The sequence below is a fragment of the Quercus lobata genome, chromosome 11, assembly GCF_001633185.2.
Source record: "Quercus lobata isolate SW786 chromosome 11, ValleyOak3.0 Primary Assembly, whole genome shotgun sequence".
Classification (NCBI taxonomy): Eukaryota; Viridiplantae; Streptophyta; class Magnoliopsida; order Fagales; family Fagaceae; genus Quercus; species Quercus lobata.
In genome coordinates, this window is record NC_044914.1 from 54,009,966 (window position 1) to 54,037,945 (window position 27,980).

The 27,980-nt window shown below is 32.5% G+C and overlaps 1 protein-coding gene, 1 long non-coding RNA gene and 1 pseudogene across 2 annotated transcripts; 2 read left to right on the plus strand and 1 right to left on the minus strand.

Moving 5' to 3' along the window:
* The first annotated feature begins 5,638 nt into the window (after positions 1 to 5,638).
* On the plus strand, positions 5,639 to 17,933 carry LOC115967726 (cytochrome P450 87A3-like). The gene is made up of 9 exons (XM_031086856.1): positions 5,639 to 5,838; positions 15,381 to 15,711; positions 16,397 to 16,549; positions 16,662 to 16,907; positions 16,992 to 17,081; positions 17,175 to 17,253; positions 17,336 to 17,442; positions 17,578 to 17,705; positions 17,837 to 17,933. The coding sequence occupies exons 1-9, from the start codon at positions 5,639 to 5,641 to the stop codon at positions 17,931 to 17,933; spliced, it is 1,431 nt and encodes a 476-aa protein (XP_030942716.1).
* On the minus strand, positions 11,129 to 13,677 carry LOC115967728. The gene is made up of 3 exons (XR_004086526.1): positions 13,468 to 13,677; positions 12,504 to 12,565; positions 11,129 to 11,266 (listed from the first exon to the last, which is right to left on the minus strand). It is a non-coding gene; the product is annotated as an uncharacterized LOC115967728 (long non-coding RNA).
* Positions 17,934 to 22,086: 4,153 nt separating the features above from the next.
* Positions 22,087 to 25,803, plus strand: LOC115967533 (annotated as a pseudogene).
* The last annotated feature ends 2,177 nt before the right edge of the window (positions 25,804 to 27,980 follow it).

Sequence of the window (27,980 nt, forward strand, 5' to 3'; positions counted from 1 at the left end):
TAGTGCAATACTTGATTTATGTTAATTTGGGATTGTCATTTGTATAAAGCAAATTATATATAAGGCAAACAGTGTTATGGTTAGGGTGAAAGTTTTTAATTTGAATACTTTGTCTTGGCTTTTGGATCCTTTGGACATATTTTGATATGATTAGGCAAGGTGGCTATGCAGAATCGATTGTGCCATTTAGAATAATTAGAATGCGTTTGAGAAGTGATAAAAGCTGAAACTTATTAGAGTTTTTAGCTCATTTTTGCTACTATTCATGAGTCCCATTGCATTTTTAATACTATTAATGGGTCCCACTGTACTATTTAACTAGCTTTTAGCTTTTTTCTATAGTATTTTCGACAAAAAGTTTTTAATTTCAGCTAAATAAGCTATTTCCAAACAGACCCTTAATATTTACATTTTCTTCCTCTATGCAAATTGAGTGCATTTGATTTATGTGTAGGAATTGAGGGCAACTCAGCCAAATCACGTGAAAGAGATTTTGCGGCAAATGTGAAGTTTGCCTTGGACCTGACTAATGCACCACTCAAAAATTATGATAGCTATCTGAAAAAGAAGAAGAAGGTAAGTTTGTTTCTTTAAGATTTTTCCTTGCTGTTCTATCTTTTAGATTTTTAGTAGTTATTGAAGAGAGATATAGCTTGATTATTTACTATTTAATCGTGCTTTTTTTTTTTTTGGTTATGTCGTGTGAATTGCAAATAGTTAAAACTTTAATTTGGAGGAAAACTATTGGCTAGGGTGCCTCTGCGTTATTTTGGAGCATATGATGCTTTTCTAACCATAGTGATGAATGTCAATTTACTCACTATAATTTTTTTTTTCTTCCGTATTTCAATGCATTAATTCTAATATCTTTCAAAAACTAGGAAGGATTAGGATCTCTCTGGATTAATCTCAAAACCCCCAATTTTTGTTAAGTAAATCAATTAATTGACTAGAGGTTTATGTGTAGATTATCGTGTAGAAGTCAGTTGCATACAAGGAGAGTGGAGGGATTGTTGAGAAATGGGCTCAACTATTTAGTACTCTTTGTTTCTAAGTCATAGCTATGACTACAACAATTACTCCATGTTTTCGTCACCAAATATATGTAATTTTCTCCCCTTATTAGTAGTCTTACTTGTGCTATTTTGCCCCTACAAATTCAGGGCCAAATTATGAACCAAAACAATTTTATAATTCAAGATTATACTAAAATTCAAAAGCTAAATTAAATATAAAAATAAATAAAATTAGCATTATACAAACTGAATTTAAAAAAAAAATATATATATATATATATATATATTTTTACTCAAACATATCATTTGAAATTTATATGTGTACTATTTAAAAATTTCAAGTGGGTCATGGCCCCTTGGTCATAGATTGATTTAATTGTTATTAATGTGTAGATTTGATGTGATTGGGTTTAATATGTTATTGGAAAATTTTTAACACAAGTGTTTTTATTGGACCAAAATCCTAGAAGGTCAAATCTGTCATGTGTGGTTAAAAAATTCATATCAAGCAATTTATACATATAATCTATATGAGCTTTGTTTTAGCTTCTAAAACCCTGAAGTGTCACATTTTTGTAATATGTGAAAAGTGAGAACATGACAATTCTTGTACATTCTCATCTTCTCTCTTACAAGCATGATAATCAAATGTGAAACAAGTGAGTCATGCTTGTACCCAAAAATTATTATGATAAATTCCAAACCTCTCATTTTTCTTTTTTAACCCCCAAACCTCTCCCCTCGCCCACCTTTCTTTTCTTTTCTTTTTTCTTTTTTTTTTGGCACCCCAAACCTCTCCCTTGAGAGATAATATAAACAGTATTTTACAACATCCTAAGTAATAAGTGAAGAAAGTGACTTTAACTTAAAAAAATAAACCAGCAAATTAGAGTTCCAATTAGCCCTATTGTTAAAGTCTATTTTAATCGAATAAAAGATTTGTGGTTCAAACTACGTTTACACTAAAAAAAAATTGATATTTTAGTCTAATGATAAAAAAAACATTATAATTTGAAAATTAAATAAATAAACCAGCAAACAAGCAACATTTTTCGGCAATATGGCACTTATAGGCTAACATTAAATCTATTCTAACATGTAATGCATGTCATCTTTTGACCATCCCTCTCAAACACTATTTTGACCATAGATGAGAGGCAACCATGCTTGTAAGTTGTAGCTACCTTGAATTCATATATATTTGATAGAGTAAGGGACTCAATAAGTCCACGCATTCTTATAATGGTTTGACAATAGAAAATTAGGAAAGATAACAAAAGTGACAACCGTGGTACGGAAAAAAATATGATATTTACCACTGCATATTTTTGATGTGATGGTTACTACACAAGTATAAGTGTTTGTGGGGTGTGAAGGGAAAAGGCCGGAGTTTAAGCCTCCAAAAGAGAGTTTCACACACACACACACATATATATACACTTAAAAGATTCAATTTGACTAGAGTAGAATTTCTATATTATATATATAAAAAAAAGATTTATAAGAGTCAATAATGGATTTATAATTATGGGGTAGTTGTCTGAAAGAATTTTCCTCATTATCCTAGCCATTTTTTTTTTCTTTTTTAAGAATTATTTTTGGCTAGCTATTCTAATGTGCCTAATAGCATAACAAACATTCACTATTCAAACATTGTTCGATATTGATTTGTCTAATTGTTAAGTATGTATTATAAGAATTTAATTTTTTTTTTTAATAAAAAGAAATAGGATTTCTCATTAGATTTCTTTACTTTTTATGGGTCTTTTTGGTTAGGCGTTTTGGGAGATTAATAAAGCTTTTTTAAAACCCAAAAATCTATTTTCAACCACAACTCATTTTTTTTTTTTTTTTTTTTTTTTTTTTTTTTCAAACGCTAATTTTAAACTAAAAAAATAGTTTTCAAATGGCTTAAACAAATGCACACTATATATCATCATCAAGAATACAAATCTCTTAGACCCTTTTTTGTGTTTTACTTTATATTCCACCAATCACTACTGGCTTCTAAGGCTTCTCTATAAAATATTTTTACCCAAATTGATCTACAAGAAACGTGGACAATTGGATTATGGGTCCGTTTTGATTGAACTTATTATTGCTGAAACTGAAAACTGAAAACACTGTAGCAAAATTATTTTTAAATGTGTGAATAGTATCGTGGGACCCATTTTTAATATTTTTTAACCCATGAACAGTGCCAAACAGTGTATGAACAGTACCAAACAGTGTGTGAACAGTACTCTTATCCCCCTAAAGTAGAAACAGTGCAGGAAAAAAAACAAAAAAACAAAAAATGCAAAACGTGAACGCAGGTTTCAGCTGAAACCAAACGGGCACTATGTACTGTTGCAGTATTGGTCACAGATTTTACTTAATGGCTTAAACAAATATAGCAATCCAAAGTGCAATGGAGTCCTCCTTCTAGGTTGCATGGGTCTACTACCCCTTATTGGAGAGACATGCACTTCAGTTAGTTGATTGTTCCTAGTTACTCTCTAGACCTTCACCCATTTATGTTTCACCAATCACTACTTGCTTCTAAGGCTTCTCTATAAAATATTTTTATCCAAATTGATCTACAAGAAACGTGGACAATTGGATTATGTACTGTTGCAATATTGGTCATAGATTTTACTTACTGGCTTAAACAAATGGAGCAATCCAAAGTGCAATGGAGTCCTCCTTCCAGGTTGCATGGGTCTACTAACCCTTATTGGAGAGACATGCACTTCAGTTAGTTGATTGTTCCTAGTTACCTCTAGACCTTCACCCATTTATAAAAAAGAGAGCTCAAAGATTACATGCTACTAATTGAGTGTGTTTTTATTATTTTTATTTTACTTTGATAACTAGTAATATATATATATATATATATATATATAGTACTATTATGACTGCGCACGGAACTATGGGCTCTTAGAGATGACCTCATCCTACGCAAAGATCTCGGTTTGGAAGCTATTGAAGTGGAACTAGATGCTAAAGTTGTAGTTGATTGGGTGGATGGCTTGAACTGTCCTAGTAATTATTATTCTTCTCTTATGGCATACTGTCACAAGTGATCGAGCACTGCGTCAGTGAAACGAATTAATGTGCTGATGATCTTGCTAGGCAGTGATCGAGCACTGTGTCATTGAAGTGAATTAATGTGTTAATGCTCTTGCTAGCTAGGCATATATAGAGCATCCTTGAAGATTCTGGCATTTTACCCTTAATTTTTTTAAAAAATTGGCAATATGCCCCTGTTTGCAAACTATATAGGAGCGTGCCCCTATTTCGATACTCGATTATCCTAAAATCGAGTTCAATTAAATACTCGATTTGTAGAAAATCGAGTTATTCCCGATCAAACTTAAAAAAATATTTAAAAAAAAAAAATTTCCATGGAACTCGAGTTTCAGGAAATCGAGTTCCATGCAAAAAAAAAATTTATAAGTGTAATTGCCCCATATTCAGGGAGCCCTATAGTGGCGTTTTTAATCCCTATAGTAACGTTTTAAAGCCTTATAGCGGCGTTTTCCTGCAAATTTTTTATAAGTGTGATTGGCCCATATTCAGGGTGCCCTATAGTGGCGTTTTTAGGCCCTATAGTGATGTTTTAAGGCCCTATAGCGGCGTTTTCCTGCAAAATTTTTTTATAGTATTCGCCCTGTTCTGGGTGCCTACAGTGGTATTTTTTAGGCCCTATAGTGACGTTTTAGAGCCCTATAGCGGCGTTTTCCTGTAAAATTTTTTTGTAAGTCCTATACTAGGTTCAAGGGGCTCTATAGTGGCATTTTTAAGCCCTATAGTGACGTTTGAAAGTACTATAGCGGCGTTTTTGAACTCGACTTCCCTAAAATTGAGTTCCTTGCTTCTTTTTTATTTTTTATTTATTTATTTATTTTTTAGTTTTATTCGGCATAACTCGATTTCCTACTAATCGAGTATTTCATTGAAACTCGATTTTAAGGTAATCGAGTATCGAAACAAGGGCATATCCCTATATAGTTTCGAAATCGGGACATATTGCTAAATTTTTTAAAAATTAAGGGCAAAAGGCTAGAATCTCCGAGCATCCTTTATTGAGGATTTTGTTGTCCTCTCTGCTTTTGTATGACGCTATGGGCGTGTATTATTAGAGGCTTCGACCCAACCTTATTTCCTTCAATTAGTCTATGAACCCCCTTTTAGTGGAAAAAAAAGGAAAAAAAAAAAAAGAAATCTATTTTGACAATTCAATAAAGTCTTATTGTTCCACCTACTACTAAAGTCTTCTCCAAAAAAAAAAAAAAAAAATCTACACTGACAATTCATGCATAAACATGCTGTCTTATATTATTATTATTATTTAGACAATGGTTATCAAAAAAAAATTATTATTTAGACAAGAATACGTGGTCTTATTTTATGCAATATATTCATAGGTACTCACAAAAGAGTAGAGAAAAGTCTATATATATATATATATATATATATTGATTGGGCTTGTTATAGCAGTTCTCATAAGACTTCTTCACTTACTATATTTATCACATCCATTTCTAAAGAGGGAAAGCAAGAGATATACCAGCCAAACCCCTACTTAATTGCTTCTGAGGGTTCTAACAAGACAATATCTTTAACCAAATCTACAAAAAATGTGGACAATTGGATTAGGTTTTGTAGCAGTTCTGGTCATATATTTTACTTACTGGCTTAACAAATGGAGCAATCCAAGGTGCAACGGAGTCCTCCCTCCAGGTTCCATGGGTCTACCCCTTATTGGAGAGACCCTTCAGTTGATTGTTCCCAGTTACTCTCTAGACCTCCACCCATTTATCAAAAAGAGAGCTCAAAGGTTACATGCTACTGATTGTGTGTGCGTTTTATTATTATTATTATTATTATTATTATTATACTTTGATAACTAGTACTGTTTGTGTGTTTTTATGGTATATATAACATTTTCTATAAGTATATATATATGGACACAATTTGATTACAAACTTGGTTGTACATAATAGTTACAACTTCCATTAAACAAAATTATCATTGCTACATATTTTGAAAATCAAACTTTTGGATTGTTTGTTATTTAGGTTCTTTAACATATATGTCAAATTTCATGCCAATCGGATGTTATTTACTATTCAATCCATAAACTTATTTTTTTTGTATAATTTTAGACTACAGAATATAAAAACTTGAAATTTCAACATTCGATTGGTGGCATAGCTATATATTGATCTTTAATCTTCTAGAAATTTTGCAAACATAAAGTAGACAAAAAGAAAATGCAATCAATGGTGGATTTGTCAAAATGCACATTTAATAAAAAGATATTTAGTGGAATTTTAGCCATTAGTTACAACCAAGTTTTTATCCAAATCTTGTCATTTATGTATTTAATTTTAATTTTTTTGTTGTTGATAAAATCTTTCTTTTGATGGTCACATGCATCATGTCATCTCACTTTGATGCGAAAAATACAGTAATTGAAGACTTAGATAAGACTAAAATTAAGTCAACATGCACTAAAAGCGTTCGTAGTTTAGAATTAGTAAGAGTAAAATTAATCAGAGATAACATATCTTGGTCACTGAAATAAATGAGTCTTTATAGGGTCGGATGAGGCTGAATTGGTACAATGATCCCCCAAAGGCGGAGCCAGTATCTTTAGAAAATTTTTGGCTTGGAACATGTTGTAAACTGTTTTTTCCAATTTATTACATGGTGGTTTATAAGACTATCAATGTGTATTATTTAAATAAGTTAAGAGTAATGTTACAGTCACAAATTATTTTATAATATTTTATTCTAAACTCTACCATTAATATCATTTTTTTTCATTTACTAACAATCTTCTCCACATCAACAATTTGTAAAATAATTTGTATCTCTAGTATTATTCATAAGTTAAATGGTTCATTAAAAAATTTTTTGTGACTAAAATTGTACATAAATGGTCTCTTTAATTGCCATATAATGAGTTGGAGTCAAATTTTTACCTTTATCACAAAGTGCTTAGAGATTTAGGGTGAAAAGGGTTCGAGTTGCGAGATTAGCAGCATATTGTAACTATCTAAAAAAAAAAAAAAATTTGGAGGCACAAATTAAAATATCATAATTTATTTTTTCTGTTCACATACTACATATTATATATATATATATATATATATGAGCAAGACTTAAGCACAGTACTTAGATACTGTTTCTTAGATTTCCCTTTTAAAATTCTGTTATGTGGATTTTTTCTCATGAGATGGAAGTATATTTTTTAGTTAAGTAGTCACATAATTGAATCTTAAGATGAGAACTTAAGGAACAACACCTAAGGTATTGTACCTAAGTTTTGTCATATTTATATATATATATATATATATATATATTACTATAAATAAGTTTAGATGTAAATAAAGTGTTTTATAAAATAGTAGGTAATATTGCTATTTTAGAAAATTAAAATAATCAATAAGTACTAATATTTTTTTTGGAGAAACTAGACCATGAATTTTTATTAAGAAAATCCAGGTAAATCAGCTTGGATAACAGCAAAAATTTGTGGTGAAACTCTAATGACACGGTTGTCCAATATGTACTAATTAAATTTCTTAATAATTTCATTTTTACAAGAAACAACCAATTTAGCTAAAAAAACTTGTACCTGTAGATTTGGACGTTCTTTGCAAGTTGAAATTTCCATGGTAGAATCAAAGGTGTATTTGCTTTCTAAATTGCCAACATCAATATTTTAAGAATGTATCAATAGTTCTTAATTTTGACATATTAAAATTATGTTAAGGATTGGTAATAAATCAACCTAGTTCTTGCTAATATCAGATATATTTGAGAAGATTAAAATTAAAAAAAAAAAATAGCTGAATATATTGAAGTAACAAAATTATTTTGATTGAAATAAAATATGCATGAATGATAAATAAGAATGATATATTAATTTTTACCTTATACAAAAGGAAATCAATTAAAATTTGGTGATAAGAAGTTTAAATTATTTTGGGAAAAATAAATAGCATTTAGGAAAGAAACTTAAATTCTTACTATGGCTTGATATGGAAGAATAGTATCATAGTGTGAATTGTGAAACATATGGGACATGGCTTGACTATTGATCACTATATATTCACTACTACTTATAAGTCAAAGTGTAAAATAATAATAATAATAATTATAATAATTTCACCTCAGTCTCCTAAAGGCATTATAAACGAAAATTATTTTTAATAACTTTTTGATTGAATCGTGATAGAATCTACTCACTTAAATACTTAAATTTTTATTAATTAGACAATTAGAAGTTGGAACAATATTGTGGATTGTGAATCACTATAAGTGAGCCCAATGTTCGAAATACTAAAAACAAAATTGAGAAATGTATATATATATATATATATATATATATATATATATAAATTCAAACCTAAGGGGCCATGGCCACCCCACCCTTAATGGTTTCGCCATTGCCCTAGAGTCAGAAATTTGGGCGTGTTATGAGGATGTTTCCTTTTGTAGGTTTATAGGTCGTGTGCTAAAACGGCGTTCATGGAGAGACAAGCTCAATAATACAATTAAAAGGTCGTGAGACATAATAAGTGATGACATGAAAGGAAGTCAACAACGATAAACTCTTCTTTAGAGTGAAAAGCTGATACCTTTAGGCACCCATAGACTATTTTGGATCAAAATGTCCATTTGGAGAGAGAGATGTGGCTAGTTGACAAACTAAGGGTACATTTGGTAGACTGTAATAGACACTATAATATAATAGATATTCCTATGACATAACTATTCGGTTGTTTGGTTATGTTTTTATTACAATGAATAGTTATTCCTTATGAATAGCTATTCTTCAAAATGATGAATAACTATTTCTTATCAAAAGTATTGAATATCTATTCCTTCACCTTATGTAATAACTTATTAAAAAAAATTTCCTAAAAAGCCATTAGTTGCCACATCTTCAAAAGGAAAGAAAATAAATTTTCCTTCTGGTTAATTATTAGCTCTATTTTGAACACCCTAAAATAAGTGTATTTTATGAAATTTGACTTAAAAATGATTTAATTACACCTTCTTTTTATACTCTACTAAATTGTGAATGCATATTCAGGATTCTATTAAAATTTTTATTTATTTATTTTGTGTTCATACTACTTTTCTCATTTTTTATTCATTTTGCGTTCACACTACTTTTCCTCTCTCAGTGTCTCTATGTAGCGTTCACACTACTTTCTCTCTCTCCATGTCTCTGTGCAGTGCTTTGATGCTAGTTGTGGTTGTGTTTTGGTGGTTGAATGAAATATTATTTTATTATAATGTTTATATTATTTTATTGTATTAAAAGCTAAAATAAAACCACTGTTGTTGGATGTGAGAATGTAAAATAAATAAAGTAACTATTTGTGGTGCTAAGAGCATCACCAATAGCTTATCTATATCTATTTTTTGGAGAACAACCCCATTGTTCAACCCAAAAACCCACTCCAACAGCTTCTCCATCTCCATTTTTTAGATTAGAATTGCTACAGTGCTTCTCTACAAGTAGAGAACTCTGTAACAATTACTGTAGCACCTCTAGACAATATTCTCCCTTAAAATAATACCCGGTTGAATAAAAAAATAATTCTTTCTCTCTCATTCCTTTTCTCTTTCGTTCTTCACTCTTTCGTGCTTCTCTATCTCAACAGTTACAAACTAAAACATACCACAATCAAAACAAAAACACAAAGCCCAATTGAAAGATTTGAAATACAAAAACAATCTTTCTCATAAGCCTAATGAAATCTAAACAATAAAATAAAACTAATCAAACCAGAACAAAAAAAAAAAAAAAAATGTAGAACGCCGATTTGTGTAAAATGCCGATCTCCACTTCTCTGCTGGTGATCTATGTGTGTATGAGAGGGAATTTGTTTGTGTGAGATAGAGGGAGAGAGTGTTCTAGAATCAAGTAGAAATAGAAAAAGTAAAAAAAAAAGAGAGAGCTAGAGAAAGAAAGAGAGAGAGAGACAGCTGAAGAAAGTGATCCAGACTGAACTAGAAAAAGAAAAAAGAAGGGTAGATAGAGATAGGAGTGGGATACGTGTGTGGTGTAGAAAAAACCAATGGAAAAAAGAAGAAGAAACGTATGGATGAAATTAAGAAAGGAAAAATAATATAAAAAATAAGAAATGGCAATTAAGAAATGCTATTACAATATTTTCACAATAAATTTTAAGTAATAGATTGTTATTAGCTAATATTGGTGAGTAAAAAAATAATTTTAGTGGTGGGTTCAAATTAGAACTAATAACAACTTTTCACATAAGATTTTGATGTGATTCTTGTGAAAGTATTGTGAAAAATATTATGGATATAACACTTTTCATTGAAAAATATAATTGTTGGGAATGAATATAGGAAGAATAAATGATGATAAAAAAAGAATAAAGAATGAATGAAGAAATAGTATTTAAATGAGATGAAGAAAAGGATAGAGAATTTGTTGGAAAATGTATTTGAAAAAGTAGGTAGGTAAAAGTTAAATGTTACTGTTCATTGTCCAAATAGTGTAAAAATTTAGATAATCTGTTGGAGTTGCTCTTAAAAAACTAAAAATTTGGCTTCACGGATGCTCCAATAGAGGCTGATGCAATTCTTTTGGATGCTCTTTTATAATCTATCCTTGCTATATTTAAACACCATCAATCCAACCATTTCCATAAGACTGCACTTCTTATATCATATCCATTTCTGAGAGGGAGAGCAAGAGGTCTACCAACAAACTACTACTTTTTTTTTTTCCCCTCTTAGATTTCAACACCATCTTTAGAATACTACAAGTAAAAATAAAGTCAGAAATGTGGACTGTCACGCCCCAAACCCGATACCTGGATTTGTGACCTTAACCGGCATGCTAATATCAAGTTTAAACCTGATATTAACAAGAACCAACTTAACTTTTACAAAAATTTTCCAAAAGCTTTTCTTTTTCTTTTCAGAATAATTTTCTTGTTTCTTTACTTCTTGATATCATTTTTCACTTGATAGTCAGAGCATCTACACTGTACTCAAAATATAACATAATCCACCAATCATTTAATTTCCACACTTTCACATAATGCATCTCTTAATACTTTAAGGTACACAACTTTTTTTAGATCCTAAAATACACAATACTACAAAGCTAAACATCAAATTGCTAATTTAGGATCTATACATATAAAACTAGAACTAGCTCCTTCCAAACTCAACTAAGGCTTCCTCTGCTCCAAAATAAAACCTGCTAACTGAAAGAGTGGAAGGGGTGAGCTACACAGCTCAGTAAAGGTAAGATATATGAGAATTCAATAAGGATACATGTAAATTAAATCATTTCATTTTATGAATATTTGAATAGGAGAACATCTTTTCATGCATAGTATTTTATACTATTCATAATAATAACTTATACGCTCTTCATAGAAAATAATTGTTCTCATTTTTCTTATCAGGTCAATATTACCAAAACCTTTTGGATTAAACTTCTTTCATTTCCTACAAAGTCGCCATATATATATTCTCATTACAAAATAATTATTTTAATTTAAATCAGATAATCGACAACTTTGTATTAAACTAGAAACGTCTTGACTAATAAGAAAACTTTTCTTTATAAACTTCTTCTCATAAAATGCTATAACTTTCATGATCATAAAACTTAACCTTTCATAAAAACAGATATCTGATAACTTTTAAACATAAACTTGTACTTTTATCAGAAACTTTATCTTTATAGCACAATAGAACTTCAGAAACTTTTATATTTAACGAACAACTTTTCTTTTCATCAGAAACTTCTTCTTGCCATGAGAGCTTTCACTTTTCACAATGCATTTAAACAAAATAATTCTCTCATGATTAATAACATAACATAGCTGTTCATAACATATTGGTTAGTCCATGTTTGATAAGCTGTACAGAGAAGGCCTCATCACATTTGGGTGACCCCGTGTGCATGATATTGTCCTCTTTGAGAGGCCTGATGGCACATCTCCTCAAGGTTTTATTCCTTCCCGCCGTCCGTACACATTGGGTAGAAGGCCTTATTCAGATTAGAGTTACGGGCAACCCCATTTCCTTTACTTTAAATGGCCTAGAGTTACAGGCAGCCCCATTTCCTCTACTTTAAATGGCCAAACATATAACATTTTTTCATGGAAAGCCAGTAATTAACCCCTACTAGCCGAGTTCAGATTACCAGAGGACATAACCCGAAAACATTTCATACTTTACATCATACTGAAATTTCTTGTTTTGCATGACATTTCATGATAATAGCATTTCCATTCTTTTCTTTAAACATCATGTTCGCGGAATCAGTAATAACATCAATATGCTGAAATCATATACATAAGGTTTCGAAAACTCACGAACATATCTTTGTCAGAATAATGATTACATGCCATATCTCTAATCAAAAACATTTTAATGCATAATATACTTTAAAATAACCTCATGACTTACCAAATATAACTTATCCCTTACCTGAAAGCAGAGGAACCGAGAGCCTAAAGTCGAAGGAGCTTAGACTTAGATACTGGTAACACCTAAACCAAATATCAAAGCTTATTACTATCTATAATTCCTTATCATAAACTTACACATTCATCTCAAAACCTATCTCTTAGAATCAAGGAAATCCTAATCACACCTCAAAGAGGTTCCCACAAACACAAAATGCATTCATCAGACAACATGATGTACTAAATCATAGAGAAATCAATTCATAAAATTTATATATGATTCTAACATACCAAAGGATGAGCATATTAAATTATAGCTTAAAACATTCAACCTAACTTTGGAATTAAATCCTCAAAGTTAGGCATGTCCCTTACTGTTCACTGTTTTATTCCAGCAGCGTATGCTACATTTGTAAAATAAAAATGGGCTGTTTACGCATATCCAATTGTCATGAAAATTTACAAAACTACTCTCCTCTATGTCCAGTATATGTCATAAAAATTTCGGAGTCAAAGCATAAACCCATGATTTACTAAAAATCACGCAAAACAGCATACTCAAATCTTTCCTGACAGAATTTCATGCAACTTATAAATTAAACCATTATTTTTATATTAATCCAAATGCTGTGAGACCAATTCAATAACAACCACAAGTGTCTTGGGTTTCATAGGAATTATCCCTATCATCCAAATTCACTATATACAATTTAATACATAATTTAACATGCATGAACACAGAATCTGTCACAGTGACAGCTTCAGTACATATTCTTACAAAATCATCAACAAATAGCAATAGGCCTTAATTTCATTTGGTTATTTTTATACCTATAATTAACATACTAAAATATGTTTTTAAACATTAAATAAACCATAATATCATCAAACCTTCAAATCACTAAAACAGAATCATAATTCAGCCTATAAAATCAGGATAGAGGTTAAAGAAGTAGAAATAAACAAATGAAGTTTTGATTACTTACCCCCAACAATTTGAAGCTGAAATTTTAGTATTAACCCTTTAATTTCTTCTTTAGAGAGGGATATTTTGTTTTGGTGAGAGAGGGAGGGCTGCCATGTAAGAAGGGGAGAAGAAAGAAACAAAGAACAAGGAAAAGAGTAGGGAAAGAGGGCTGGACTTTCTGTCTGGTGCAGCCAAGAAAATGAGTTGAGGGGAAGACTTTTGGGGCAGCAAAATCAGATAAGAGAAGGGGACTTTTGGGTGGAATACGTGTATGGCTAGGGAAAGAAAAATCACACTCACTTTCCAACTTTCTTGCATTCACACTCAAACTTTCCTACAAAATAATTTCTTGCATTCACACTCACACCTTTCTACAAAAATAATATCACTTTGCATATACATATATATATATATATATATATATATATCCTTAACTTTATAAAATTATATTCATCACATTAAAAGAGCATATATGTTCTATAATATCTCATGCATCATACATAGTTGAAACACCAACAACTATATATATATATATATATATATATATATCTCATAACTTAACCACTTAATATAGTTTTGCACATACTAAGTATATATTTATAATACAAATAGCCATTTCAATTATTTATAATCTTTACAATTCTTATTCAATGACATTATAAAATAATATGTTTATTAAATACTTTGTAAGTAAGTGGCTTAAAATATTAATAATACTTAACCACTTAAACACATAGTTTAATTATAAAAATTGGGTCAGGGTGTTACATGGACAGTTGGATTGTGTCTTGTAACAGTGGTTGTAGCATATTGTAGTTACTGGCTAAACAAATGGAGGAATCCAAAATGCAATGGAGTCCTCCCTCCAGGTTCTATGGGCCTACCCTTTATTGGAGACTCTCTTCAGTTAATTGTTCCTAGTTACTCTCTAGACCTCCACCCGTTTATTAAAAACAAAGTTCAAAGGTATGATTTTGTATGTGTGTGGACATATGTATAATTATATATATATATTTATATTTATATGAGTGTGTATAGAGGTTGTAATGACAGGCGTCATTTCCCTAAATAATATTTTATGGATTCATATTCCAAAATCAAACTCTTTAAAAATAGAGTAAGGTCGCCTACCAACCTGTATTGCATAAACAAGAGCCTTAATTATTCATTGGTTATAACCTTTAATTTGTATTTGACTTCTTCTTATTCTTCTAATTTTTCTTCTTCTTCTTCTTCTTCTCTCTCTCTTTTGTTTTTTTTATAAGAATCTATATTTGTAGTTTTATGCAACATGTTAGGCGTGTATCTCCATTTTTTGGGGCTTTATTGCACTTTCATCCCCTAACTATGGGGTATATTTTAATCCTGCATAAACTTCAAAACCAAATAATATTTAGAATGAGCAAATTAACCTGCACCATCTAATTTTCTATTAAGTCACAATAAAAGTAACAGAATTTTTTAAATCACTTGGAGCTTGTGCCACCCTACTTACCAAATTTCCTAAAATACCCTTGTATAAATTGTTGGGTATTACCAAACTCTGTGTTTGTGCGAAAAGATGAGGAAGAAGAATAAATATTATAGATTCGGATTATGCAAACTCATATATATTAATTGAAGTGACATATTTTGATTGGTTTAGTTGTCATGCAATGGAAATTTTTATTTTTTTTATATATTTTCATTAAGTTTGCATTTAACAGCCACATCATTCATGGAAACGAGCAAAATGTTTATATTGAAAAATATACAAACATTAAGGAAGAAATGAAAATTTTTAAACATGAGGAACCAAAATGAAAACAACTCCTAAAGATAAAGTATCAAAAGTATAATTTAGTCTAGAATAGGATAGGATAAATGTTGATTCCTCCAAATTGATTAGCTAAAAAAGCTATCACTAATGTAATTTTTTTTCCTTTCTTTTAGATATGGGCCAATATTTCGAACTAGTGTGGCGGGTCGACCGATTGTAATATCAGTAGATCCTGAATTCAACCATTACATCGTTAAACAAGAAGGGAAATTAGTTGAATTATGGTACATGGATTCATTTTCCAGTCTTTTCTCTATGGAAGGAGAAAGTAGGACAACTGCACTTGGTGTTATCCACAAATACGTAAGAAGCATTATATTGGATCACTTTGGTGCTGAACCACTTAAGGAAAAATTACTTCCTCAAATTGAAGTATTTGTTAGTAAAACCCTAGAAACATGGTCAACTCAGTCTTCTGTTGAAGTGAAACATGCTGCTTCCATTGTAAGTTACAATTTTCGCAGTAGACACATTTCTTCCGTAGTGTTACAAATTTTTGTCATTCATGTTACAACATAACTCTTGAAAATTTTGTTTTGACCCCATATCATTCTAACTATCAAACTTGAATAACTCTTAGATAGAAGATCAATCAACCTCTAAGAAGTCAGTGTACACACTGACACAAGGTCAAACAAAGGATATCTTTGTTTTTAAGCTCAAGAGAGGGCTCTTTAGGTTTGAAATGGGATGTCAGCCCTCTTGGGTTTTAAAGTCTTTCATCAAGGTGTATTTATATATATGTAGGTTAAAGGTCAGCAAAAATCCTTCCTCAAGTAAAAATAGAATTCAATGTTTGGCGATCTTGCTCAAGTGAATGCAGAGTTTGAATTAGGTGAAAACTTTGTCTGACTTATTGTTTCGCTCAACCAAATCCAAAATTTTGCTTGAGCAAAATTTTCAGGTTTTCAAATCTTTCTTCAATGCTTGACTTATTTACCTAACTGTTTTTTTTTAATAATTTTTTTTGTTGAGAAAATGTTAGAAACTTTTATTAGGACAATCAAATTTAATTTTTTTTGACTTAACCTGACTTGAATAAACGTTGTTCCAGCCATATTTGATACATATATACATTGTCATAAGGATTTGCAAACATTAAATCCCAACATCTTTCTGAACATTGCAGATGGTGTTTGATTTCAGTACAAAGAGTATAATGTTTAGTTATGATGCTGAAAAATCACCCATGAAATTGAGTGAGAAGTTAATCAATGCCGCCGGAGGTTTTATGTCATTTCCCTTGAATATTCCTGGTTTCGCATACCATAAATCTTTGAAGGTAACCGAAATAATTAATGAGAAAAGATAAATTCTTGCATTATAAATTCTCCCAACAAGTATTTGTTTAAATTACTCGAATACATTAATCTAAAATCTTCATTTTCATTCAGGATCAAAAGGAGGCATTGACCATGTTGAGGAAAATAGTAAAAGAGAAAATGAATTCACCTGGAAAACATGAAGATATGCTTGATCAAGCCATAAATAACATGAATAAGGAGAAATTCTTATCAGAAGATTTTCTCGCCCGTTGGGTTTTTGGGATCTCATTTGCTACCTTTGAGGCGATTTCAACAGCATTATCATTAGCTCTCAAGTTAATTGCGGACAGTCCAGCAGTTTTACAAGAGTTGACTGTATGTGCATGTAGAACAAATTTCTTTTAGCACTTAATTTTGTGTATGGTAATGTTGAAACACTGATGATATATCATATATTAGGCCGAGCACAAGGCAATTCTCAAAGCTAGAAAGAATCGAAATTCCATTCTCACATGGGAAGAATATAAGTCAATGACTTTTACCCTTCAAGTCAGTTCCAGAATCTCAAAATATTCTCTGTTTGTGGTGTAGAGGATTCCAATTGTCTCATAAACATAAAAATTTTGTTGTATGAAATTACAGGTAATCAATGAAGTTTTACGGATCGCAAATGTTTCTCCTGGTTTACTACGAAAAGCACTGAAGGATATAAAATTTAAAGGTATGCTCTCAAATGCGTATATTTGGTTCAGTGTCTTTATATTCGGTTACAAAGTTTAAATGATTGGCTAAATGCTTACCAGGATATACAATTCCGTCTGGTTGGACCATTATGATTGCAAATTCTGCACTTCAATTAAACTCAAACACTTACAAGGATCCACTTGCTTTCAACCCATGGCGCTGGAAGGTACGTAATAAGCAACCTTACTAGAGTAAAGAGAAGACTTAACCAGTTATTATACACCCTTTTTAAATTCCCCATACTATTGCTTTTAACTGATATGGAAATATCCTTGACAACAATTTTTTTTAATGGAACCAGGATCTTGACCCATCTGTTGTATCTAAGAATTTCATGCCTTTTGGAGGAGGAATTAGACAATGTGCAGGGGCAGAGTATACTAAAACGTTCATGGCTATCTTCCTCCATGTCTTGGTCACCAAATATAGGTAATTTGTTCCCCTTCATAGTGTCACTTACATGGGGCTTGGGCTATTGCCACAACAAGATGATCACAAACCTTGTTGTGGTAGGATATTATTCCCTATTAGTGACCTCTTAAATTTTTATTTATATTTAGGTGGACAAAGGTCAAGGGAGGAAAAATTGCTCGAGGTCCTATTCTGGTTTTTATAGATGGCCTCCATGTTAATTTTTCAAAGAAGAAAAATATATAATTAAAAGAGCAATCATCATGGAGCAAACGTCATATGTTGAGATTCTATCACATCTATAAAAAAAAAAAAAAAAAAAAAAAAAAATCCTATTTCATGCAAAATAACAGGATGTTCAATATTGAGATGAAAAGTTCCGGTTTCACGCAAAATAAGATACTCTATATTTTATTTTTGGTATTAATATTCTCTCTCTCTCTCTCTCTTTCTCAATGTATTTGTAAGGAATATGTGAACTACTCAATAGTTGTTCCTAAATTTTCTTGAATTTACATTTCATTGGAAATTCTTTTGGATGGGATTATCTGAAGAGAAGGATTTTGATTTAAGTTTTAGTTTAGAATTCAGATTTCTTTAATAAGGTATTGAAATATACCATTTTTTTTATTAATAAAATTAGGGTTTTGTTTCAAGTTCTTGTTGAGTTCTATTTTCCAACAAGGCAACGAAATTGAAGTGAAGAATTGCACTATTTTTTTTTTTTTTTTTTTTTGGGATGAAAAGGATTACACTACTCTAAGAATAAAAGAAGACGTTGAAGTATTGATGCTGAATAAGATTGATTGTTTACAGGTAACCCTTCTTTTATATAAAAGATGATGTTGTTTTATCCAATAAAATCCAATAATCCTACCATTATTGTCACATGTGATATAAAAGAACAACGTAATTTAATCAATCCTCAATATACAAGTTATTTATTTATTTTTAAATATCTTTTTTTTAGAGGAAACGATAGTAGACTTTATTAATTAAGAAATATGATATACACTGGGAAGAGAAAGAGAGACATATGACCCATTTTTCTCTTTTGCAACACTAGCATTCGCTAGAGTAGCACGATTATGTCGTAAAAAAAGAAAAGAAACAAAGAAAAAATTTCAAAATCCAAACTACGGTAAGAAAAGCGAATCTTCACTTGAATGCCCAGAAAACCTGCCAAACGACACCTTGATTTACATGGACATCAAAGTGATGAGGGTTTTTTTTTTTTTTTTCATCTTAGGAGTGTCTTCATGCCCGGCATGGTTGCCGTGCAACCTCCATTGATTCCATAGTTGACACAACGCATTGCTCATTTTCCACAGTTCTATTTTTCTTTTCTCCTTTACTCGTAGTCTCCTTATTCATGGTTTCTGCTTGCTTCCATTTTTGCCTAAGTTCCACATCTACAATTGAAGAACTAATAAGAGTCTAAGGACTTGTGATAAGCTTCTTCCAATTCCTCATTACTTTCCGGCTTCCAATTGTAGACTTCTCCATGGGTTCAACTTCTTTTGGGCTATGCAAGGATTGACTCCCACCTTTTATCTTTATTACCACTTCTTTTAAGCCCACCCTTACTAGTATTCTTGTTTCCTTGCATGTTACCACAACCAACTTTAAAACATATCTCTGATCCCTCAAAACCTGGTGAAGATATTTTCTCATCTTGCCCCAAATTAATACTCCTTAAGTGCATGAACTTTTCACTAGCATAATCCACTGGACACTCACCCAATTTTCGGCTTCCTCAAGGGCAACAATTATCATTGCCTCAGAGTCCTTAGCTATGTCAACCTTATCTTCAACAGGAATGCTATCAACGTGAGATAGAGTTGTTGAGAAGTGGGTGAGTTTCAAATTCAAAATTTGAGGACCTACTGTTTCGTGGCTATCCATATTCGAATTTTGTACTCCCTGAATATCCGGGTTTGATCCTTCCACTCCACTTGGGCTTCGGGCACCATCCTGGTCATCAGTTACGGCGGTCACCACCGTATTGGATGAGTGTGTTTGAAGCTTAAACCCATTTGCCTCACCCTGTGGTGGTTCACGTCGAGGAGGACTCTTCTTTCTTCCATCCGATCTGTCCCCCAACTTCCTTAAGCCTGCTTTTAGCCAATTACCGTATGGAAGTTCGCTCCGAGTTGAACATCTAGAAGTTGAACAATCTCTCACCTCATGACCCAGGCAGCCACACTGGAAACATAGTCCAACAAGCCTTTCATATCTAAAGCCAATATGTACCTTATCACCTTCAGGATTAACAACGAAACTGCCTCGACGTAACGGCTTGTCAATGGCAATCTCGACTCTGATCCTGATGAACCGGGCTTGTTCCGACGTAAAAGCCTTATGTTCAATCTCCACCACTTGTCCCAGGCCCCTACCTATGTCCCTGGCTGCCTCTTCGGATATCAAGTCGAAAGGTAAACCCCGTACCTGTACCCAAATAGGAAGCACGGTAAAGGTAATTGAGTTCACTGCCATTCCCCTCCCCCATCGACGAAACACCAGTGGATGATTATCGAAACTCCAAGGGCCATTGTTCAACACTCACTCCAGTTGGCTTTCCAAAGTTAACTTAAATTGGAACAAGCCATCCCCAACGTCAACAATCCTCAAGTCCGTACCAAACTTCCATACGGACCTAAGAAGCTCTTTGGTAGCTCTCTGATTATATGGCCTTTTTGTAAGGAAACACCCAAAGAGACTAAGTGAGCATTGTTCAAGAATTTTCTCCCTATGAGTGGCCTCCACAGTGATAACTTCGCCTTCTTCCTCAGTCAACGTGATACTCTGTAACTTATCTATGAAAACAGAGTCCATAGTTTAGGTGAAAAGAGAATAATATCTAGGGGTGTTGGATTGCGAAAGAAAAGAAAGGAAAATGAAAGCAAGAGCTGAAAAAAAGAAAAACTAACTCACACAGCATAAGAAAAGAAAGGATTGGATTGCGTAAGAAAAGAGAAGAAAACGAAATCAAGAGCTGACCAAAAAAAAAAAAAAAAAAAAAATAAATCACACAGCGTGAGAAGGAGCACTCACCCAGAATGAGAAGAAAGACTCACCCTAGGTGAGAATGACTAGAATTCCCAAAGTTTTATTTATTATTTTTTTCTCTTTTTTTTTTTTTTTTAATATTATAATTCTATAAGTATAGTGGGAGAGAGGGGATTTGAATTTTAAATACCTTGGAAATGTCAAGCAGTGCCAGTCAATTAAATTACAAGGCTTTTGGCCTCAATATATGAGTTAAGTTTTCTACTCTTTTAACCACTTTTCCTAAGATTCATATGGCGTAGTTACTAAATTTTGGCTTGTAGGTGGCATAATGTAAATTGTAATTGCTAATGCCACTGAAATATATATTAATGGTATACTTGACGAATTAACGTTGAAATCTCGAGATTAACCCCTATTACACACTTTGTTGATTTAATTTCTTTGACCCTGCCTGTGTCACCATTTCTACCCCTCCTAAAAGGATAGACCATTGCATTATAGAGTTATAGTCCTCCACATATGGTCCCATGGTCTGGGCCTTGGGATGAGACAAATCCAAATGGAAGTCTAGGTGGGCATTTCATGCAAGTAAAGCTTTCACGTATTGGCTGGAGACTAGGAGTAATAAGCCATTTGTCCGTCAACTTATATGGCTACGTGCAAAAATCTACACCCTGCTTTATGTATGAACTCCTGATTGGATACCACAATTTATCTATCCCATACTACAAATCCAATCCTAGCGACATGTTTCTTTCTACTGTCAAAATTTACATTCTATCTGTGTGTCAACTTCTAATTGAATTCAACATTTTTATATGGATCCACCACATATACTTAAAAATGCTGAAATCCAATTAAGAGTTGACACATAAATAAGGTGTTGATTTGAGTGTGAGAAGCGGTGTGTTCTTTGCATTACTAAAAGAAAATGAGACAAAGGGTTTCTATTTAGATGTGTTGTTGAATTTTTGTTTTTATTTTTTATTTTTTGGTCCATTTTAAAATTTGTCTGTTTTATCTAAACATTAGATTACATCAATCCTGGTAAGGAAAATTCTGATTTCCAGTATCGATCGGCAGGAGTGCTGCTAAGGAAAATGTAAATCCATAACGCTGGGAGTTGCCTTTTATTTATCTCACCAATCACCATGCATGTATCACACGTAAAACACCATCTCTATCAGCAAAATATAGGATTAATTTTCTGCATTCCTTATTTAATTCCTTTCAAATCCAACAGTTATCTGCGGACTTTTTCATTTCTAATATCACATTCATTTATGGAGTGGCATATATAGAGCGAGAGCTTTACCAACAAACCACGACTTGCTTCAGAGATTTCTACACCATCTTAACCATATTCTATACAAGAAAGGAGTTAAAAATGTGGTGGATAGAAGGAATGTGTATTGTGGCAGTAGTTGTCATATATTTTACTTATTGGCTAAACAAATGGAGCAATCCAAAGTGCAATGGAGTCCTCCCTCCGGGTTCTATGGGCTTACCCATTATTGGAGAGTCCTTTCAGCTGAACGTTCGCAGTTACTCTCTAGATGTCCACCCATTTATCAAAAAGAGAGCTCAAAGGTTATAGGCAACTAATTGTGTGTGTTTTTGCGATATTTAATTTGTACGAATTTAATTATATATGTATCTTAAATGGATCTTCAATGTATTAGCTAGCTAGAATCGGTCACATGTATTTTCTTTTATTTAAAGTCATACCTTCTATTATTCTCTTGTCTGATATACCATTTTTCAAAAAGAGAGCTCAAAGGTAATATGCAACTAATTGTGTGTGTTTTTGTAATATTTGTATATATGAATTTAATTATACATGTATCTTTTATATTATATATGTAAACACACACAAAAATGCTACAACAAAATTTTTGAATTGGTTATGGATCTTCAATATATTAACTAGGATGGGTCACATGTATTCTTTTTCTTCATTTTATTTTATTTGAAATCATACTTTCTATTCTTTTTTGATTACTATGCCATTTTTTACTCTGTATATATATATATATATATATATATGTGATAGTGTGATACCATTTGTGACACAACACCGCTAATATTCCTCATATTTTTTAAATACAAGTCCAACTTGTGGGACTTAACGTACACCTGCTCAACATCTTCGTATTCTAAATTCATACACAAACCTACACAATTCGGAATTTAAAAAAAAATCTTTCTATTTATTGCTGGTCAAAAGTATGATCTTGTTATCTCACTTTGGTGCCAACTACTCCTAAAAAAAAAAAATACAGTAATGGAAAACTTAGTTATATTCACATTGGCTTCCTATAAAGGTAACTTAAGGCTTTGTTTAGTAACTTTAGTTAGGAGAATTATTAAAAAGTCAAATGATAGAAAATATTTGTATTTTCACCATGTGTGTTTGGTATATGAAGGAAGGAAAAAATGTAGAACGATAGAGAGTAAATTACTATTATATCTTATTATATTATAATTCTGTAACATAATAGTGGAGGGGTAAATTTGTAATTTTGTTTTCAATGTTACTTCTTCTCCCATTTTCATCCCAATTCGGATGGAAAAAAAAATGGTGAATCTGGATGAAAAAATTCCAAATTTCCCACTTTCTTTCCTCTCCATTTATATCCTAACCATTTTTGTTTTCCTTTTCCTTTTTATTATTATTTATTTATATTTATTTTCTCCATATTTCATGGTTTAAAAACCAGATTGATCAAAGAATTGAAAAAGGGTTTGGTTCCTAATTTTTACGGTTGAACTGCTGTTTTTACGATTTTCACTAGACTTAATTAGGATCCAGTTCTCCTATGTTAAACCGATTAATGAGACAAACAAACTAACCTTTTTTTTTTTCCCTTCTTAGATATGGACCAATATTTCGAACTAGTTTGGCGGGTTGTCCTGTTGTTGTATCAATAGATCCTGAATTCAACCATCACATCGCTAAACAAGAAGGGAGACCAGTTGAATTATGGTATTTGGATTCATATTCCAAGATCTTCACTATGGAAGGTGAAAGTAAGACAACTGCACATGGTCTTCTCCATAGATACTTAAGAAGCATTATATTGAATCACCTTGGTGCAGAGGCCCTTGAGAAAACGTTGCTTTCTCAAATTGAAGAATTAGTCGTAAAAGCTCTACAAACATGGTCAAGTCAGCCTTCTGTTGAAGTGAAACACGCCGCTTCTGTTGTAAGTTCCAATTTTCCTTGATATAGCTAGACTAATTTCCTCAATGTAAAAGGATCATTTTCATTTAAACTGGATGCAATTCATAATTTATATTAAATATTTTAATTCTAAAAGTGTATATAGTCCATTATATTTATTTATAAAATAAAATCTTGACTTTGAAATACTCTCTCAAATTTCAGTAAAATGGAGATCTAGTATCCTGTTCTTCTAGGATATTGTAGAATTCGTTGTCTTCAAATTATAACATATCTATCTTTCCTGGACACTGCAGTTGATTTTACATTTCGGTGCAAAGCTATTGATTAGTTATGATCATGAAAAATCACCTCTGAAAATGAGTGAGACGTTCAATAATGTTGCGGGAGCTGTTTTATGGTGTTTCCCTTGAACATCCCTGGCACTGCATATTATAAATCTTTGAAGGTAATCACAATAATGAGAAAAGATAAATTTTCTGGGAGAAGTATTTGTTGGAAATGACTTAGGTAAATTAATTAAATCTTAATTTTGATCCATTAATTAGGATCAAACAGAGGCAGTGTACATGCTGAGGAAAATAATAAAGGAGAGAATCAATTCACCTGAAAATCATCATGGAGATTTCCTTGATCAAGCCATTAATGACATAGACACGGAGAAATACTTAACAGAAGACATTATCATATATTCACTTTTTGGGCTCTTATATACTAACTTTGACGCCATTTCATCAATAATAGCATTTACTCTCAAGTTACTTGAGGACCAACCTAAAGTTTTACAAGAGTTGCAGGTATTTTATGTACCTGTAGAGCAAATTTCTTTGATCACAAAGTCTATATCATGTGTATAGTAACGGTGTAAGTAACATTGGTGATGTATGATTTACTAGGCGGAGCACGAGGCAATTCTCAAAGGCAGAGAAAATCCAAGTTCCACACTCACATGGAATGAATACAAGTTGATGACTTTTACCTTTCAAGTCAGTTTATACAATCTCAACGTGTTATCTCTTGGGGATTTTTGGAGGATTCCAGTTATCTCATAAGCATAAACATTTTGTTGTGTGGAAATTACAGGTAATCAATGAAGTTCTTAGGATTGCAGCTGTTTCTCCTGGTTTACTACGAAGAGCACTGAAGGACATTGAATATAAAGGTATGCTCTCAAATGCATATATTTGGTTAAGTAGCTTTATATATATCTGGAAGGTATTTAGTAAGCACTTTCCTAGGGGAAAAGGATGATTCAACCAGTACTTATTACACACTTTTTCCTCATATTATTTCTGTTCATTAGGGCAATCTCCTTGACTTTTTTTTTTCTTTCTTTCTTTTTAATGGAACTAGGATCTTGACCCATTGGTTGTATCTAAAAATTTCATGCCTTTTGGAGGAGGAATTAGAAAATGTCCAGGGGCTGACTATGCTAAAGCGTTCCTGGCTACCTTTCTCCATGTTTTGGTCACCAAATATAGGTAATTTTCTCCCTTAGTACCAAGTCTTACTTGTGCTATTGCCCCCACAAGTTAGGGGATAAATTATGAACCAAAACAATTTTATAATTCAAGATTATACTAACATTCAAAACTAAATTAATATATGAAAAGCATAATTAGCATTATACAAACTGAAATCTATGTGTACTACTAAAAAATTTAAAATTTCAAGTGGGTCATGGGCCTCATGGCCCCTTGGTCATATAGTAGTTTCTTCCTTGACTATGATCAAGAGTTCAAGACCAAGTTTGTGGTAGGATAATACATATTAGTGACATCTTGAATTTTTTATTTTTTTATAGGTGGACAAGGCTCAAGGGAGGAAACATTGCTCGTAGTCCACTTCTAGGATTTACAGATGGCCTCCACATTCGTATCACCAAAAAGAGTAGTTAAAAGACATTCTTATTTCTTGCAAAATAATAACTGTGTTGGTTTTTAGACCCCTTAAACAATTGATTAAACTTAGGTAATTAGCCAAGTTGTTACTTAGTCCAATTAAACAAGTCTAGGTTATCACAATAATAAAGATCAAATCATGCAAAGCAGTGGAAAATAAATAACACAAGATATGATCACCTAGGAAACCAAACCGGTAAAAACCTGGGGAGGATTTGACCTAACTATCCTCAAGGTAAACTTGAATCCACTATCTTGAAAGAATCGAAGTTCATACAATAAGACTTACAAGCCCCCACGCTCGACTTTTTATTGCTACCAACCAGTAGAACTTACTGACACGACCATGTACAAGCTCCGAATCCACGGACTCCTTCTTTCTTGAATTCACCACCAGATACAAGCACACCCGCTTGTGTTTTCTTTAAACTTCAATGGCAGCAACTGAATTGATCATCAAGGTGTAGATAAATCTTCTCCTTGAAAACCCTAAGTTTGTGTAAAGGAAAACTCTTCTAGATCTCACAAGAGATTTACACAAACGGCAATTATGAGCAACACTAAAATGTGGCTAGGGTTTTCCTTTTATACTTAGGACAAATAAGAAACCCTAAAAATATTTTAAAACACTTAGGGCTGAGTTGGACGAATCTGCAGAAAAAAATTCTGCCCGAGCTTCGATCGATCGAGCATGTCTTTCGATTGATCGAGCCAGGTCGAAAGGCACAATACTTCCTGCTTTAACTCGATTCCAACTTTACATAAAATCACAACTTTGAGCTAGAATAAAAACACTTCTAAAACATTGTTTTGATCATGGTTTGCCAACAATACAAATTAGAGTTTTAAATACATAAAATCCTAAGACTTTAGAACCTAACAAACTCCCCCTTTGGCAATCCGTGACAAAACACAACTAGAAGCTCAAAGTTTACAAAATAAAAAGCCCTTTACAAAATAATGCTCATAAAACAAATTCAATCCTAACTACTATCCATCAGTTGCAAGTGTAGACAGCAGCTCAATTGAATCAACCTGTATATTCCCTGAAACACTAAACAAAATGCATAACCGCATGTGTGGAAACAATACAAGTAAACAAATTAACTTCTTGATTTCAAACAATACACAAATAAAGACAAATATCAATGAATAACTCATAAATATAAATCAATAAGCAGTGTGAAACAAGAAACATATAAAGTACCAACAAAACATAAAACTCCCCCTAACATGAATATCCCTTTAAAAACATGGCAAGAGCTAAAAATGTAAAGTACAAAGTGAAGCACCTAGATACAATCTAAATTCCACAAGCTCCAACCAAAAACAAATAAAACTCCCCCTGAAAGAAAAAACTCTACAAAGTACTCCCCCTTTTTGTGACGGAATGCCAAAGGGCAAACAAAATCCATCATCAAAAGGGAGGTGGTTTAAATTGCGCCAACTCCGCATGCAAGACACGGATCTCATCGAGCATGTCAACCAAAATCTGTCCATGAGCCGCCTGAATGGTCAAGACATGATCCAACGTGTGACGAATGTCTGAATCATCCGTAGCAGTCGGTGGAGGAACATCATCATCAGCAGCAGCACCTGAAGTCTCAACAACATCAACACCTGTAGAAGAGGGAGGAGGGGGAACACCACTAGATGACGCACCTCTAGGACAAGAAGGAGCAACTCTCAAGTGAGTAGCCCTCTGACGAAGAAAGGTGACACCTATGGGAGCAACAACATGAACAGGCTCACCAGACGGAAAACCATCTAAACCTAAAAAGAGCAAAATCCTATAAATGAAAATAGGATGAATCAGCGCATGCCCTACGGCAGAACTCCTATGAATCTCGTTCAAAGAACGAAGGAACAAGTGAGGAAAACTGATAGATGCTCCAGAAACAAAGGCATACAAAAACACACATCGCTTTAAAGGGATGGTGTGGAAGTGAGAAATAGGTCACAAGGAATGACATGCTATCCTAAAGAAGAGATAGGTCATCTCGATAAACTCAGGGGACGTGATCCAAGGATTAGAACCCCACTGGATAGATGACCCAGTGATGTATGACATGACAACATCTAATGAGGGTGACTCATCATAGGGATAGTTAGGCTTCCGAACAACCGAAACCCCAAAAGCCTCAGCCACTATCCGAGGGGTAATGGTGAATTCTACACCTCGTATCCAACTCCAAA

What these genes read in the sequence shown, in the direction of transcription:
- LOC115967726 (XM_031086856.1), top strand. Translation starts at nt 5,639, where the DNA reads ATGTGGACAATTGGATTAGGTTTTGTAGCAGTTCTGGTCATATATTTT. An exon ending in TGAAACATGCTGCTTCCATT is followed by an intron (nt 15,712 to 16,396) that starts GTAAGTTACAAT and finishes TGAACATTGCAG; the next exon opens with ATGGTGTTTGATTTCAGTAC. An exon ending in GAAGGATATAAAATTTAAAG is followed by an intron (nt 17,254 to 17,335) that starts GTATGCTCTCAA and finishes AATGCTTACCAG; the next exon opens with GATATACAATTCCGTCTGGT.